The sequence below is a fragment of the Sinocyclocheilus anshuiensis genome, unplaced genomic scaffold, assembly GCF_001515605.1.
Source record: "Sinocyclocheilus anshuiensis isolate Anshui unplaced genomic scaffold, SAMN03320099.WGS_v1.1 scaffold328, whole genome shotgun sequence".
Lineage (NCBI taxonomy): Eukaryota > Metazoa > Chordata > Actinopteri > Cypriniformes > Cyprinidae > Sinocyclocheilus > Sinocyclocheilus anshuiensis.
The window spans coordinates 2,038,245-2,055,721 of record NW_015558621.1 but is presented as its reverse complement, the minus strand read 5'-3'; the positions used below and the strand labels follow the sequence as shown (position 1 = coordinate 2,055,721).

General features: G+C 38.6%; 1 protein-coding gene and 1 long non-coding RNA gene across 2 annotated transcripts; both read right to left on the bottom strand.

Moving 5' to 3' along the window:
* Positions 1-755: 755 nt before the first annotated feature.
* LOC107680593 (uncharacterized) lies at positions 756-2,395 on the bottom strand. The gene is made up of 2 exons (XR_001633164.1): positions 1,573-2,395; positions 756-1,478 (listed from the first exon to the last, which is right to left on the bottom strand). It is a non-coding gene; the product is annotated as an uncharacterized LOC107680593 (long non-coding RNA).
* A 421-nt stretch (positions 2,396-2,816) lies between these two features.
* Positions 2,817-8,309, bottom strand: LOC107680586 (synaptopodin-like). The gene is made up of 2 exons (XM_016476519.1): positions 6,402-8,309; positions 2,817-3,725 (listed from the first exon to the last, which is right to left on the bottom strand). The coding sequence occupies exons 1-2, from the start codon at positions 8,307-8,309 to the stop codon at positions 2,982-2,984; spliced, it is 2,652 nt and encodes an 883-aa protein (XP_016332005.1). The 3' UTR covers positions 2,817-2,981.
* Positions 8,310-17,477: the final 9,168 nt, after the last annotated feature.

Here is a 17,477-nt window from a genome sequence, read left to right as displayed (position 1 = left end):
GGCTGTTTACAAAATAACAAACTGTTCCTTGACGTCACTAGTGACCATGTTGGAGGTGTTGATGAAATAATACAGAATTAATTTTGATTTAATAATGAAATTTATTTTATTTAATAATATATTAAATTATTTAGTTTATAATAAATAAATAATAACTAATTTCCCCCATTATTTAATATAATAATAACTAATTTCGATTTGTATTTGTACATAATATTTCATATTTGACATATTCTTTTGAACTCGAATCCTGCGTCTGCAGCGATGGATACAGTAGGAATGAAACCAGTTTACCATTTTAGTCCTATAGGTGGCGGTATTGACCAGGCATCTGTTCATCTCTTCAAGAAACATTAGGACCACCTTTTTGATTAAAGAATGTTTACTTAATCCTAGTGTATGAATGCAATTCGCAGACTAGATTGAATGATTTTTAAGACTTTGTCTATACTGTCCAATTCTCAGTTAGTAGTAGTAGTAGTAGTAGTAGTAGTAGTAATTACAATAATAACAATATCCTAAATAGGCCTACTGCCTACAGTATACATACCATATCAGTAAAGGAGCTCAGAATATAAACTACAACCCTTTCCTATAATTATATTATGTTTATAATAATGTGCATTTTTCTAAAATAGTGAGGAAATCAGTTATATGGATGTAAAACTATGCATTTGTAGTAATAATTAATGAAATTACAGATTGTGCTTTCAGCATTAAAAGAATCAAGAAATGAAGACCTTTATGCAAGAAGATGATATTGTTTGTGTTTATTCACTTAATTTAAAAACAGAACAGAAAACAGACAGAGATAATAATGAGGCTGGTTATTCAGACATGATATCAAACTTAAAGAAATTGTATATGTAAGTTGAATCATGTATAACATCTCCCATAATCCAAATAAAGGATCGCACAAGCACACAGGGGCTGTACAGCATCCTTGAAAGTGATAACATTATTCTCACCAAAGGCGCCAAGTCACTTTACAGCTGATGTCCCTGTCAATCAAAATTCCCCGTATGCAAATACTCAAAAATCTGCTGATGCACCAACACAGAGAATGATTTTCTCATGTGTGGTGATCCAATGTTTGAGCGCAGGCAAACATGAGTACACTTGGTATGCATGAACCTTAAAACTTAATCCTTAAATGACTGCTAGTGATCAACTCAATTTCAGAACTACGACAGACAAACATACGGTATTAAGTAGTGTGAATTACTGTTTATCACACAGAATACAGTGTGTATACTTGTTTACGTATGTTTACGTATATGATAAACCTTACAAGTGCCCCATTAAATATGTTTATTTGTGTGAAATGTATATAAAAAAAGCAATTATCTCACCTTATTGTACCAACAGAGCACTCAATCACCCTAAACCCAGAATCCCTTTTACGTGAAATGCTGAAATGCTGTGAAGATTAACTCATATAGAATCCTCTCTTCTCCTGTTTTTGCCCTCTTGGGAAACTGAAATATAATAATAGCAATCTAAGCAAGGTGCATTAATGAACACTGAAATTTAATCATTCCTACATTTTATGTGAAATCACACTGTACAAACCTCCTGATGCTTTATTTTTTCACCTCTCCCGTTGTGCATCCGACCATTTTATTTCCATCATGTATGTCAGCGCTAAACTAATATGGAAACCTTAATGGATTTCAGATCACCTGCAGCTTCCATTTATAGTATACATAATATAGAAAATGTCCTACCATTCTCTCTCATACCATAGAAACCTTGCTGTGTCATTCTGTCTTTACATCTAAATTAACTCACAATCAGCAAAAAGCAATCAGTTCCTTCCCAGTTTGACTCGAGTCGGACCTATTGTCACATTCCAGTACTCTAACACATTGTCAAAACATACTGTACAAAAAAGCAAAAGGGTCAATCCCTTTTATATTTACGTAGATTTAAAAAATTAGGTTAATATCTAATACTGCTTTGAAAAGTCTTGCACATTATTTTTTATCTTTGGTAATACACAACTAAGTTCTTTGGTACACCTTTCTGAATCCATGTAATGCCTTCTTCATTAAATTACAGACAGCTGCATAGATGAGAACAAGATGTGACTTTACAGCAACAGTTCACTTTAAAAATGAAAATTTAATCTACATTTATTCACCCTCATGTTGTTGCAAAAAAAAAAATATGACCTTGATAAAATCTTTCTTCCTTCCATAGAACACACAAGAAAATTAAAGTGAATAGGAACAGATGCTATCAGACTCCAACAAGGACAATATAGTCACATATTAGTCCGAATGTGAATGTTCACTTCATTTTGTGTTCCATGAAAGAAAGTCAGTCATACTGATTTGAGTTAACGTGAGGTGAGTAAAAGATTTCAGAATTTTCTTTTTTTTTTTCAGTGTTAAGGTACACTACCATTAAAAAATTTGGGGTTAGTAAGATTTTTAATGTTTTTGAAAGAAGCTCACTAAGCCTGCATTTATTTGATTAAAAATACTGTAAAAACAGGAATATTTTGAAACATTTTTACATTGTACTCCAGTCTCCAGAATCACATGATCATTCAAAATTCATTTTAATATGGAGATTTATTGCTCATGAAACATTTCGTATTATTAGCAATTTTGAAAACAGTTGCGCTGCTTCATATTTTTGTGGAAACTGATATATTTTTTAGGGTTCTTTGATGAACAGAAAGTTCAAATGAACACCATTTATTTATTAACAATAAAAAGGTATTTTTGTCACGTTTGAACATTTTAATGCATTCTTGCTGAATACATTTCTCAGCAAAATCTTACTGACCCAAAATTTTGAACGATAGTGTATTTTTTTTTTTTTACATGTATAGATTCCATCACACAGTCAACATACTGTACTGTATTCAATGTACTGCAAAATCCACAATGCTTTACATTCAATACTTAAGGGACACTTTGGTCTACAATGAAATCAGGCTGAAGTATAAATCATCAAGTGCTTCCTAGTTCCTACAGATCTTCAGACATGCCTCCCCTCTTCACCTGCAGACCGCCGGCCCAGCCACGGGGGCAGGTGTTGTAGCTGCGCACTCCAGAAGAGCGCAGACCCGAATCCTCAGACTCCACCGAGGCGTCCGAGTCGGTCAGCGAGCGGGTGTTGTACAAGCGCACCGGAGAGTGGATCATGCGGGTGGGAGAGGGACTGGTAAGGGTGGGCGACTGAGCCCCCAGCATCCGTGGTTGAAATGGACTGACAGGATTGTTTTCATAAGGCACGATCCCGCCGCTCACCGGGGAGATGGGCAGACTGTGGCCACCCAGCGCCCCGGGAGACAGACTGTTTTTCCGCTTGGCGGCATTGATGATGTTTTTGGCCAAAATGCGGTGGTTGGCTTTGGTGTCCTGGCTGACGGCCGGAGACTGGTACCTGGTTTCCCAGGGTGGAGACATAGGAGAGGTGGCGCTCGGCTTGAAGATGGTACCTGGAGATGCTGTGGTTGCAATGGGCTTGTGGATAGGGCTTGGGGAAGGGCATGTTGTGACGGGTTTATGGATGGGTCGGCGTGAGGGGGAGATTGGTGTGGGCTTGTAGATTGGGGTGGATGGTGTAGAGGTCACTAGAGGGCTGCTGGGGGACCAGGCGGCGCTGGAAAGCACCTCAGGGCTGGTGAAGCGTCTAGTGAGGTTGGGCGTCCTGGAGGTTGGGGTGGTGGAGCCGGGGCTTTTGACTGGTGCCGGGGTCTCCTCCTTAATCTGATAAGACAAAAGATAAGAAGAGGTGAGACATCACTTTAATGTAGTGTCTCCATATCACTAAATACACTCACAAACACACACACTGAATAATAAACGGGCTCAACAGTAAGGATTTTTCTGTTTGCCATAGTTCAAATTTTATATATTATATATTTTTAATTATGTTTTTATTAATTATATACTTTTTGTATAATTTCATATAATACAATATATAATAATAAAAAATATAATTGTATATTTACATTTTAATTTAAAAGATAATTTAAATGCATAACTTAAGTTAATATTATTTTAAAAATTATGTTATTCAATAGAAATATTTTGAACCAAAGCTAATTAAAGATAATATTTTAAAATGTTTTATCATTTTTAAATATTTTAACATTATCATAAAAAATGTTAACTTATTTATTATTGGATATTTTTGTTTTACTTTATTTTATTTTTTTATAACTGTTTTACAGTAGAATTTGAATTTGTCCCATATTTAAAGTTTGCATCATCGATCATTACTGTGAAGCTGCATTGAAACAATCTGTATTATATAAAGCAGTACACAAATAAAGCTGACATTACATTTTTCACACATCTAAATTAAAATGATCACATTTCGAGATTATTTACAAACATTTGCTAGGTGGACATATAATAGCTAGACATTATGATAGAGGAAATTAACTTGCACTGGGCAGATAATGCTGGACATCAGGTTAGATAGTTTTATTTAGCTGATTAAAGGTTAAAAAGCTAATGAGCATAATTTGCAACCAAATGTCACAGCAAAACAAGGCATAAAATTTGTGAGGCATAAAAATATACATACATGATCAAATATATATGGCGTTGATCAAACAGTACATGTGGCAGTTCATTCAATTAGACCAAAAATTTGGTCAGCACACCTTCCTTACTGTTGAGCCCTGCATAACATGTCATGATTCATTTCTTTTTTTGTTATAAATGTAGATAGTGAGGAATGTTAGTGTACAGAAACAAAGATATCATTACACTCAAGGTACAACAGCAGCAGAACAATCCTGGATCCAAAGGTTCAATAACCATTCAAAAATCCAAGCTTTCCAAGTTCATGCCAGGTATACTGTGCACACGTTCCATAAGGTTAGCCTCTAAACCGCCACTGAAACATCTAAAACACCTCTTGTAGCACTGCATGCAACTTCAGATGTGGTTATCGATATCAGGCCTTCTCATGCACCCTGTGATTACATCAAACTGTTTATTCTTGTCCAATGTCTAGGTAGTTTCCCAGCACACCACAATACCATGGCATCTTCAGATCGCTTGCATGCACGCTGCCAACACCACTAACCTTTACTGAGATATGCATTTGCACTGCTGAGGCTGCTGGGTATGTTTTCACCTCCAGCAAATGTGTTTTTCCAAGTATGAGGGAGGCCAGAGGTCAAGCCGTTAGCCTAAAGCTCAAGCCCACAGTGGCCAGTTTCGGCTCAGATGTGCATTTTCAGGGGGCAGGCCAGGAATGTGCGGGGCACATACATATTCAGTCAGCGTTAAAAAAAGTTTCTAATTTCATTTTGGGTCAGAGCACTACACGGCGGGTGGCTCTGATACGCATATCTTTGTTTTGTTGGTACAAGCGTATAGATAAAAACGACTCTGTGGGAAAGCTGGCCTGGGATTCTCATTGCAGGATAGATACGACCGAAAATTAAAACAACTGATTAGAGGGGATACTGCAAATAAAAGAAGAAATCCACACAGGAAATTTAGCAGATTATTTAACAGAAGAAGATAATATAGTATGAAAAGAAGAGACAGAAAATAACGTTTTTCATTGTTTTAATGAAACAGAGTAAACATAATCATTTGAAAGAGAAGAAGCTAGAATGAAAAAATTTGTTTGAAAATAACCAGCATTAAAATAGGTACTACATACTGCATGTAGTGATAAAATTTAATTTAATTAAATTATGGCTTTGTTTAATCAGAGACCTGCAGTGGAACATACAGTAGTGTATGCACACTACATTAAGTACATACTGTTGCGCAGCATTCAAGCTGTAAACTTGAACTATAAATCAAAGAGAAGTACGGAGCAGTACGGGTGGCATAATATGAAGAGGGTCTCATATCGCCCTACTCATATTAAATTGTATTTCGTACATCATAAAAGGCAAGACACCATCTGCTAAACTGCTTATGAGTTTGTACCAACTCCAACCTGAAAACTTGGAGGCAAGCGTTGGAAAATGACACACTGGTTTTGTACCTAAAATATATCTGGCATGAGCACAAAACTGAATAAACTGTAGTTCTGAAACACAAAGCTGCACTAAATTAAAATGTCTTGATTTAAAAAAATATGAAAGGTTAGATTTATGGCCCTCTGGTGACCAGTTTATGAGTTACAATTAAAGGTCAGTTTAACAGGTAGGACGTGACATTTATTGCCTCCACATGCAATAATAAACAAGAAACAAGAAAAACAAATCTGACCAAGAGTGCTAGATTTCAAGTTTCTTGTAGGGCTATTTTTTGTACCTTACTGCTCTCTTGTTACGTCTAAGTGGACAGTCAGTTCAATATGTGTCCTTTTTTACTTTTCTTCCATTATACTTTGGTCTGAAGAGTACATAAAGCAAAGAAGAGCAGAAATGGAAAGGTTTAAAAGAATGAAGAGGGTTTCCACACCTGTGGGCTGATACCAGCTTTTTTGGTGGAGAACGTGGGACGTGGTGCTTGGATGCCAGAGCGAGGTGAAGCCACACGTTCTGGAGCTAAAGGCGACACTGGCGAACTGACGCTGCCTGCTGTGATGGGACTGAGAGGCATCACAGGAGGCGAAAAGCAATGGGCTGACCGATAGGCGGCAGATGGGCTGTACGGCGATGGCAATGGGCTTGTTGGAAGGGAAGATTGTCTGGAGTAGGAGTGAGCTGTCACGACAGGTTTAGGAGCTGGGGCGGCTCTGGGAAGAGTGCTGTAGGGATCTTTCGTGGGGTTGAAAATGAAGAGGGATGAGTTAAGCTGGTATGGCTGATGTTTGGACAGCTCCATCTCGATTTTAGTGCAGCCGTTCTCCAAGGGTATCTCTGGAGGTGGAGCTGGAGCAGGCACTGGCGCTTTGGCAAGGACAGTCTTTTTCTGAATGGCCTGCTGAGTTTGAAGTGTCTTTGAAATTTGTACACTTATATTGGAGGAGTTTATTATGGCCTTCACTCGACCGGGCATGTTGGATGGATATACCCACGAAGGAGGCAAGGACATGGTAGGAGAGGGTGATCTCAGGTCCTTGCTGTCATGGACGTACCTTTCCATCCTCGACTGGCGTTTGGCAAACAGTTCAGCTCCTTTTCCTGAAGCATTGGTCAGGGCCTGCTCAGGCTTGTGCTCTATCCTGGCACGCGTTCTGGAGCTTTTCAAACTCAAGGCCCACTCTGGCACCGCAGCTTCCACGTGAACGGCCTCTTCCTTGGCCAGGAAGTTTGAGGCTTCGGCCCCGAGAGCCAGCAGCTCCTCCTCCTGCCCTGCGTCTGGCTGGGGTTTTTTCTTCTTTTCATCTGCACACTGCACCAAGGACAGGAGTTCGGGATTCGGAGCCACTTTTGGTTTCTCCTGAAACGTGAACATCGACTTACGGGTTGCTCGGCGAGCCTGGCCCTCATCAAGGATACCCGTTTTGATGGGAGTTACAGATCTCTTCTCACTCAAGAGGTCAGGGACAAATGTAGGCCTGGGGGCATATGGGCGGATGTAGTAAGAAGAAGGCTGAGGTGAGGGAGCATGGCCTGTGTTAGGTGGAGGAGGGCTGGGGAGAGGAGGAGTCGGATATGAAGGTGGAGGCGGTGGTGGAGAGAAAACAGGTCTTGGGTGCACTGGGTAAGTTGAAGGTTCAAAGTGTGTTGTAGAGTCATGGGCTGGATGGATGTCCATGACTGGACTTGTAGCTTCAGAGGATCCTACTGTTGTTGGGGAGAAAAATGGTCGAGCTGTTCTGTTTATGATGGTGGGCTGTTTAGTCACTGTCTTATCTGCTTTTCCATTGCATTGTGCACTGTATCCATTTGGGATTTCTTTATTGTGTGCTCCATTGGCTTCAGCTTCATCTTCACCAGTTCTGTCCATAACAGCAGGGTTACTGTCACTTCTAAGAGTAACCTCATCCTTCACATGCTCTGTGAGGTCTTCTGAAAGCTCCTCATCCTTCTCATTGACAGGGAGAAAGTGTCTATCTTGACTGCTTTCTTCTGCTACATCCTCCCGTGTAACCTCACTAGCATCTTCCATGTCACTCCTAGTACTGTGGATTCTGCCAGCCGACCTCGTGAGACCTGTCTTGAGGTTCCTGTGATTCAACTCTTTGTCCTGGTCCTCAGTCGAGCATTTGTCCCATGTCCGTGGACTTTCAAAAGATGAATCAATTACATTCTTAGATGCCTCCACTCCCCCTCCTCCAACGCTTACGAGTGTGAAAGCGTTCACTCTCTGTCTGCGCCGGTTGAAAAGTTGGACGCCTTTAGAGTTGGAATTGGCCTGGAGCTGAGCAGCAATGATCTGACTCTTGGTCCGTGCCTCCTTCAGCTCCTTCTCTGATGCCATTTGCAGTGCTTTTCAGTTCACAAAGCAAAGTATTGCTCAACCCCGCTTATAAATGTAAAATTTTGCACAACCCACCAAGTATTCACAAGTCTTATGAGGGAAGAGTTATTTTAAATGCACTTAATTGTTTCAGCCTAATAAAGGGTGTTGCATATAATATCACAGGCTTTTTTTATTAGAGAGATTAATTGGACAGGTTTCGGCAAATATTAACTTGCTTTATATTTTATTTCATGATCTCACCATTGCTGTCACAATCATTTGGTTGCTATTTCATTTTCAGCTATAGTAGCAATGTGCTCAAATGGGAGGATAATTATTTTAAAAGTCAAGAGTATTATATGTCTTTCAAGTAATTCTAGCTTCCATGAGTCACCCTGTTAAAAAGATGAATCATATTAGTTTGTCGTCTTTTTTGCGGACAGACGTATAAAAGAAATGCTGACACATTAAGTTCAAGGATTTGTGGCCAAAATTATTCTTTTCACAGTTTGCTGTGATTCATGGAGCCTGCAGGCACATTTTTGTAGACCGTATAATGCTTTCACACATTTATAGTTCTAAGTACCTCTTGTAAATAAATCGTAATGCTGATATTTGCAGTTCTACCCATAGTTTGGCAAAGATGGATGTTAAAACAGTCATCTATTTGTTGAAAATGGCAAAGGTTTATTGACTGGGCTACAAAACCCCATTCCGAACTGCAGAAAGTATTTCCTTCACCATGGGTAGTCCCTCCCTTAGCATTCCTCAACTGCCGAGAAAATTCCCTGCTTGAGACTGCAGCATGCCTTGAGAAATCTCTCTGAGGCACAGGAACCATTGGTCTATATGCTGACATCCCGACAGTTTCATGCCTTTCCATCATCAACTTACAAGACAAGTCTACATTTAAATGCTTGAACTTTGACCTATGGTGTTATACTGTGGCATCAATGTTTCAGTAAATAAAACAAGTGTGCTTGAAGATCCTGCCTACAAACGAATGAATGCCTCAGGAAAGGAACATAACTTTTAAAACACAAACCCTCAACAACTTATACCAGAACATTACTTCCTGAGGAACAGACTGTTAACAATTACATTACTGGCTGTATGGCTTGACTCAATATAAGCGTGGTTAACCTGTGCAACATAAACACAATCTGTTTCCCTAATAGACCTTTGAATAATTAACCACTTTAGGTTTCCCTGAGGTAGTTCTTAGCTTTTATCCTCAACCCCAGACTTGGCAGCAAACCTGAAAACAATTTTTTTCTCTATCCAAGCAGGTAGGTCTTTGTCTTGCCAGAGCCACGATGGGAGTTAAAAAGTTAGTAAAAAAGCAAGAGTTCTAAATCTGTCCCATTTGTTTTATGTGCAAGTTTGCCAGACTCAAAGGAGCTTTTATATCACATGGCATAAAATTATAATAGAGCATGAATAATGTGCATCTGCCTTTCATTCCACCAGCAAAAACACCTTTTTATTTAGTCAGGCCATGCAACACAACCTCTAGCACTGGGATAAAACGCTCTCCATTTTCCTTCTTTACAGATATTCATCTTTACGGTGTTTCAAAAGATTTTCTTTTTATAAACCTGGAGCAAAATCCGATAGTTAGATGTGCAAGTTTGCCGGACTCAAAGGAGCTTTTATATCACATGGCATAAAATTATAATAGAGCATGAATAATGTGCATCTGCCTTTCATTCCACCAGCAAAAACACCTTTTTATTTAGTCAGGCCATGCAACACAACCTCTAGCACTGGGATAAAACGCTCTCCATTTTCCTTCTTTACAGATATTCATCTTTACGGTGTTTCAAAAGATTTTCTTTTTATAAACCTGGAGCAAAATCCGATAGTTAGTCATAAACATAGATGCAGTTTTCTTTTTATAATAATAATAATAATAATAATAATAATAATAATAAATAAAATAAATAAAAATTATGAAATTACTTGATGCAGTTTTAATTTTGTCCTTATAAATTCCCCTGTCATATCAGAGCCAGCCCATAGTTAATTTAATAGCTATGACTTCACTCACTGACTGCTTTCTACTTTTTAAATAAATAACCAAACTATAAAATGTGGTAATGTTCAAAAAAAAAATGACCTAGGTTGATTAGGTAACTAATTTAATATATTTTTATTCTAGAATGAAACCGTTTTACCACATGAAGCACATTTTAGGTTAGAATACAATTTTTTACACTGTACAATCAAAAATAACTTAAAAACGGTATGGCTGAGATCCACAAAGAGCAATGTGTCACTTTAACTTCAAAACAATGTTGTTCTTTTCATTCAAAAACGTGCTGCCTATTGTCTGTCTATGCCTAAATACAACGCAAAGTGGCAACCAGTCTGGTTGGTCTTTTAAAACAGCATGCGTTCACTGCAAAATATTGCTCTCTTCTCGCTTTAAAGACGATTCGTCACATTATATAATTTAAACGATCATGTCATCAAACCTCAGAACTTAAACATGACTTCAGCACATGCCTTTCACAGATCTAAGCGTTTTATTACGCAAATACCGTATTTTAACTTTCCAGAAGCACCGGGTCAAACTAAACTTATCTTACCTTAATTAACTCTGGATACAGTCTCTTTTGTTGCTGCTTCGCGAGCTTTTCTAATTTAACTTCATGTGTTTCCTCCACTCCCCCTTTAGCAGCGAGAGCCTGGATCGGATTTCGTGTCGTTGAGAATGATGATCTCTTGCGCGCTCCAAATGCGCATCGAGCATGAGGCGGGCAGGCTGGGGCACTGGACGAGGTTGGCGCTTCCCTTTTGCTTTTTTTAAAGGATGGCTATGCTGTGTGACGTTCCTGGCAGACTTTGCTTCCTCTGTTGTTGTTTTGTTTGTTTTTTTTGGTTTGGTAGCTACACTCCAAATTCAACAGCGAAGACCCGGGATACAGAATAGACCTGGAAAGCGGGGCTAGTTGTCACGCGGGAGGTTGTCACAAGGGCTATAGTCAGAAACTATGAGGTTTTAAGCCAAAAGTCCAATTAGACACGTTTCTTTAGCAGTGGTTTTGCGGCAACTCTCTTAAGTATATTATATTATTATATATCACCCACATGTTGTTCTAAACCCTTACGACCTTAAAACCCATTTCTTTCTTATATGAAACACTAGAGTAGAAGCAGAGTGACAGCCTCAGTCACCATTCACTTTCATTTAATGGGAAAAATATGCAATGAAAGAGAATGGTGACTGAGGCTGTCAGTTCTTGACTTTCTGCCAAACATCTCCATTTGTGTTCTACAGAAGAAACAAACGCATGTGGGTTTCAAACTACATGAGGGTGAGCAAATAATGACAACATTTTAATTTTTCGGTGAACTATCCCTTTGAGTAACCACTGTTTTCATTACCAGAGATCATGGATGTAGGAACGATTCATATTTATGACTGCTACGGCCTTGGATGTACTTAAATAATCATGTACAGAATCTGTAAGTTCGCACATTCTGTTCCACGCCAAATTAAGTGGCCACATTTCATCAGTGTCATGTACAGAATCAATGTGTCAGCTCTTTCAGAGGATTGGATGTCAGGGGAGAGAGCCATCCGGCAAACACACTCGTTTGGGTGGATGGACACCTGAGCCTCAAGGGTGGAGTTCAGTTTAGACCGCAGAGGTTTGCTTGCTTAGCTTATCCATCATGCCTGAATCATAACCCTCATGCTTAACTTATCATTAACAGAAGGGAAACACAGGAACTTCCTCAAACCTAAAAAGTAGTGGTTGGAATTCAGGGAAAGGAATAATGTTGGCACTGAGCTGCGTATGATATGTGGGCTCTCAGTTCGGACAGATGAGGGAAAGTCCCTCACAGCTTGAGGATTTGGGGACCTGGCAGACATAGGGTTGTATATCAAAGGTCAGATTCCCCTGTCAGATGTTATGGTTCGCTGGGAGGATGGGATAAAATGACAGTTTTCCTCTGGGAAATGTGTGTGAGTACGTGAGGAGTGATGAGATCAGAAAGGTTTAAGACCATGAATGTGCAATTACACATCACTGTCCACAAAACCTGTACTTGGAGACTCTTCTTACTCTGCTACCTTACTCTCAAGTCGAACAACATTCACAGAATAGCATCTACAGATCAGTTCTGATGCTGAGAAATGCCTTGTAATTGACCTGCTATATTATTATGAAATGTACAGCTGTGGCCATAAGTTACTGTACATTTGCAGAAGCTGCAAAATGAAAAATTAGGTGATAGAAAAAAGATAACAGTTTAAGACTCCACATTAGGAGTCAGTTTACAGACAAATTGCATAAGGTCAGGGGGGTTATGACTTTGGGTATATAAGTCCTTTTTTCTTCACTGTATCTGGACTCAGTACATTATCTTTGTATTGTATGAGTTGGATTATAAAAGAAAGAAGAAGAAAATGAATAAGGAATTTTGCATATTCTGCAAGAGGTATGTAAACTTATGACCACAACTCTAGCAATCATAAATAAGTTATGAACATGGGAATTAATGCATTTATCATATAGAGTGGCAATAACAGTGTGGAAGTCGTGGCCTAATGGTTAGAGAGTCGTACTCACTAATTCCGAGTATGGGTCACCATACTTGGCCACATGTCACATCACTTTCAATAAGAAATTTACTACAAATTATATTATTAGCAAAACAATTCAAAGTGAAAAGTTGAATTCAATGTTAGAATATCTTAGTATTTTTTGACTGTCTAAGCACTCTTTTGCTTTAATGACAGCAGCACTAAAACTGGATGAACTGCACAAAAGTTTGTGTAAAACCTGATGATCATGACCTCCAGCATGATTTGAGAAGATCCCAAATGCAATCGTATGCTGACTGTTTGTAAAAAAAGAGTTCATGTTCAAACTCTAAAAACTGCACAATTTGATTAAAGACCTAAGTGTGGAATTAAAATGTAAAAACAGTGCAGAATTAAAATCCTAAAACATTCTGAGAAAAAAATGCTCTCAGATTTTTGGATCACACTGTATCATTTTCCAATTTCATGCTATCAGCATCTGGAGATGCAAGAAAGAGAAGCATAACATTCTGCATCTCATCAAATCATGATGCTGTGTGGCGACATCAATCCCATACAAGGAGAGAGAGAACGAAAGAAAAAGAGAGAAAATGCTGGCATTTACTTCAGCGTCTCTTCCTAGGAACGGTATGAAACCAATATAAAGTGACTGAATTAGCTGTTCCATCTCAGCCTTTCCACATCCTCCCCTCTCGCCATTTTACACACTCCGAAGCTGTAACAACATCACAGCAACCTCTTGAATTCTGCAAAAACTGTTTCAGACTGCCTGAAATGGGTCTGAATTCTCATCAGCAGGGTTGTAAAACCCCTCTGTCACACAGTCACTGGTGTGAACTCCCGCCTACTGCACTTGCAGTGGGTGCCTGGTCATCTGCAAACCTTATTATGCATTCTTTCCAGATAACATTACCCACAGCTTGAGCATTATGGTCAGTGGGTATGAAGTGAAGAGCTATTACTGTACGGCTCATCTGTGTCTGTGAGGAAACAAATGTGTCACTGAGGGTTTAGTAAGAACTGATGTTTAAACATTTAGGGGATAGCAGCATGTTACGCCAGTCAATCTATCTGATGGTTCTTAGGCCTCTGTAGGGCCTGTAAATGCATTCAACTTTTAAAGAATAAATTTGTCTTGACTCACTAATCTATTTAAATTTATTACATGACTCTACTGAATACTTAACTCTGATTGGTTAATCACAGCATTCTGCAGTCTTTGCAGTATTAAGACTCTGTATAATTACACTAATTGTAACCATTATTCCAATTTGCAACCATGGAATTTCCTACATAGTCTTGCTAGTTACATGTCTGTCATTGCACCTTATCATCTCTTTTTTTAGGTATCCCCAAACTTTTTTGTCAGTTGAACCCGTTGGCCTAAAATATTTACTTTAAGTCCTACTAAGATTTTAAGCAAATATTTTAATAATTTAACAACACTTTTGCATGCTTACAGTTCTCTGAAATTGGTTTATGGTCACATGACATCCAGGTAAACTAATAAAATTGCAGGTTTCTTAGTAAGTGTTTTATTTTAATTGCTTTAGTGTTAATTTTATTAGTTTGTTTTAAGTATACTTTATACTTTTAAAAACCCTACATTTGAACTGACTCGCTTATTAATTTAAATGATGAACTCTGTGGTATACTTGATTCTGATTGGTTAATCGCAACATTCTGCAGTAAATTTTTTTAAATTATTCAATTATTAGCTTTTCATCAACTCACAACCTCAGTTTGGAAACCCTGATTTAATAAAAAAATGAATAAACTCAGTATTTGCATTCATTTATTTAGTAAGCAATCATGTCAGGGTGCCGATCTGTTTTTTGTCAATTTTTCCTTACATATTATACACCCAAGGGATAAAGTATACTGTAATATATCATGTTCTTCAGATTCAGGTCTATAAACGAAATATGGAAGAAAATATTTACTTGTTTTCCGCTCCATCTGGCAAGACGTCAAGCCTGGCTTTGCTTTGACCCCGCAGTGGTCATCTTTCTCCAAAATGTTAGTACTGTGCCTCTCCAGGGACGTGTTTGCTCCAGTCTTGTTGAGGGTGGAGGATGTTGTAGTGGTAGGCCCACCCCAGCTGTCCCCTCTTCTAGCAGGCTCATGTTTGCACTCCATCCCAGCCCGCTTCACTTCGTCCTTGCCTAAGAGACTCTCTTCTTTCGCTGAGCCCCTTTTAGCCGGCACGCTTGCCTGGGTGTGTGATAAAAGCTTTCTTTTTCTCAGCTGGGGCGTACGTTTGGCTTGTAAGAGGTGGTTTCGGGATCCCCGGATTGTTTTATGCTTCCCGAAACAAGAATCAAAAGCAGGATCAAAGTCAAACTAAAGCTCTACATTTTGCTGGACAGTTTCTTCACGGTAATCCTTCAGAGCAGACGCGCTACCACCCAGAGATGAGCTGAGAAATGTACTTTTGCTTTCAATCCACACAATATTATTCAAACTCTAACAAGACCTCCCTGGAGGTACTTCTCAATGCACCCTGGATCAGTTCCCATGGAAAAGTGCCAAGAAAATTTCACAAGTAGGATATGCTCTTTTGCAAATGCGGCAAAGGCTGGAAGACTATCCTCTGTTCTATTTGCATCTGTTTTCGATCTTATATCCAGATATTTGTCTTTCTTTTTGAGTCACCAAAACATGTCCCTTGAGTTTATCGCAATCTCCCCGAGACAGACTGTTTCTTTAAAGGCACGCGTAGCCCTTGCTCTCAAAACATTTCAACAATGTCAAGATGAAGGGGCAGTGCTTGGTGCTTTCCTGTCGTTTCATTAGCACATGAAAAACACATTCAGCCAAAAGGTCGTCCAAACGTTCTGACTGCAGCTATTGTAGTAACTAAACTTTCAAGCAGAGCTTTATTGTGCTCAGTCCATATGTTTGGATTTTAAGCAGATGGATTCTGTAGTTTTCATTCTTTTATCCCTGTATTACTGATCGAATCTCTCTGGGTGGCTTAAGCCAAGTGATATGATCTCTAACCCACCATCAAGAGCAGACATATAGTTTATTTGCTTGTTTCAGATCTGGTCCAGAGAGGCTCCTCGGGCAGCTATATGGTATATCCAGACATGGCTTAATGTCTTAACCTCTAGTTGTGTAGTTGAAATGAAAGGCCACTGCATGAACTTCCACTGCTGCCAGAGTACGAGTCAGTGATTTTCCTCTCAACTGCTACTTCCTGAAACATACAAGACGCAGACTCTCAGTCAACATATACTATGCTAATGCATTCAAAAGAATAAAGAATATTCTACAGAATATTAACATTTTAAATCTGAACTAGATGAGGTGAGAAACCTCATGAAGGAAATATTCCTCTTTTTTATTATACTGTATGAAGGAGGGGTATTTCCTCTGGCACTGTGCACTTGATATCATTTGTGAAAATGACACCCCACCCATTGTCAAATCAGTGGGAGGAATGAACTGCATTTCCTACAAGTGAAGTTGAAACAATGCATATCTCATTTTCCTCCTGACTAATATCGAGGAGACAGGATAAGGAAAGGAATAGGTGTTGCCCAATTAAGAGTTTTTATTTTATAAAACAGACTGTAAAGGAAGGAAGGTCAATATTTTTCGAAGCTGGAACATGTGAAATCTGTGCAGAAAGAATCACAGATTTAATAATATTTTTTCATTACAATTATACATTTCGCCCTCTAAATATTTTGACATTTGTCTGAGGACTTTATTTTTTTTTTATATATATATATATATAATTTAAATAATTGATTGTAACACTCTAGGCTGTTTAACACTATTTAATACTTTTAACCATGTTTAATCCCTTTTTGCAGTTTTTCCCTCAAAACCACTGCCAAAAGTCCATAGATTCCACTTGGACCACCTAAAAACCCACAAAACACTATAAATTACTGACTAAACTGTGCTCAGTATAAAAATCACAACTAAAAGCTTAAACAAAAACTTTTTTTAGTGAACTATCCCTTTTAAAAAAGCCATGATTTTTAAAGATTTAAGGGTGGAGTCTCTATAAATCATAAATATCTGTCAGTTTCGTATAATAAGGAATTTTCTGCATTAGGAAAGGCTTTGACTGTTCAGTTGCATGTTGAAACAGGACAGTGTGTTAATTGGCAATTGTACAAATAGCACAGTCTAGTCTCACTAGCACTGAATCACCCTGTCAGCTGAGTGTCGTCTCTCCCACATCCTGTAGGCTACAGAAAGGCCGCGGGTCACATGAGGTAATAAGATCCCATTAGTCTTCATCACCCCCTTTCAAACACTGTTTTAACTAATAACACCTATGACAAATGAGCGGTCTGTTTCACTCTTCCAGTGTCAATTCTCTGTGTGTATGTGCTGTACATGTGGAAGAATTGACAATAAAGCAGACTTGACTTGACTTGACTTGACAATCAACTCAACAAAACAAACACTCTCGCCCACAAAAGCCTCTCACAAGCTCTCTGCCTTTCACTGCTTTGGACGAAACAAAAAGAGCAGTTGCTTTGTTTTGTAATGCTTTTGAATAATGTGACCATTGACGATGCTCTGACAAATACATATATACAGTGGGTACGGAAAGTATTCAGACCCCCTTAAATTTTTCACTCTTTGTTATATTGCAGCCATTT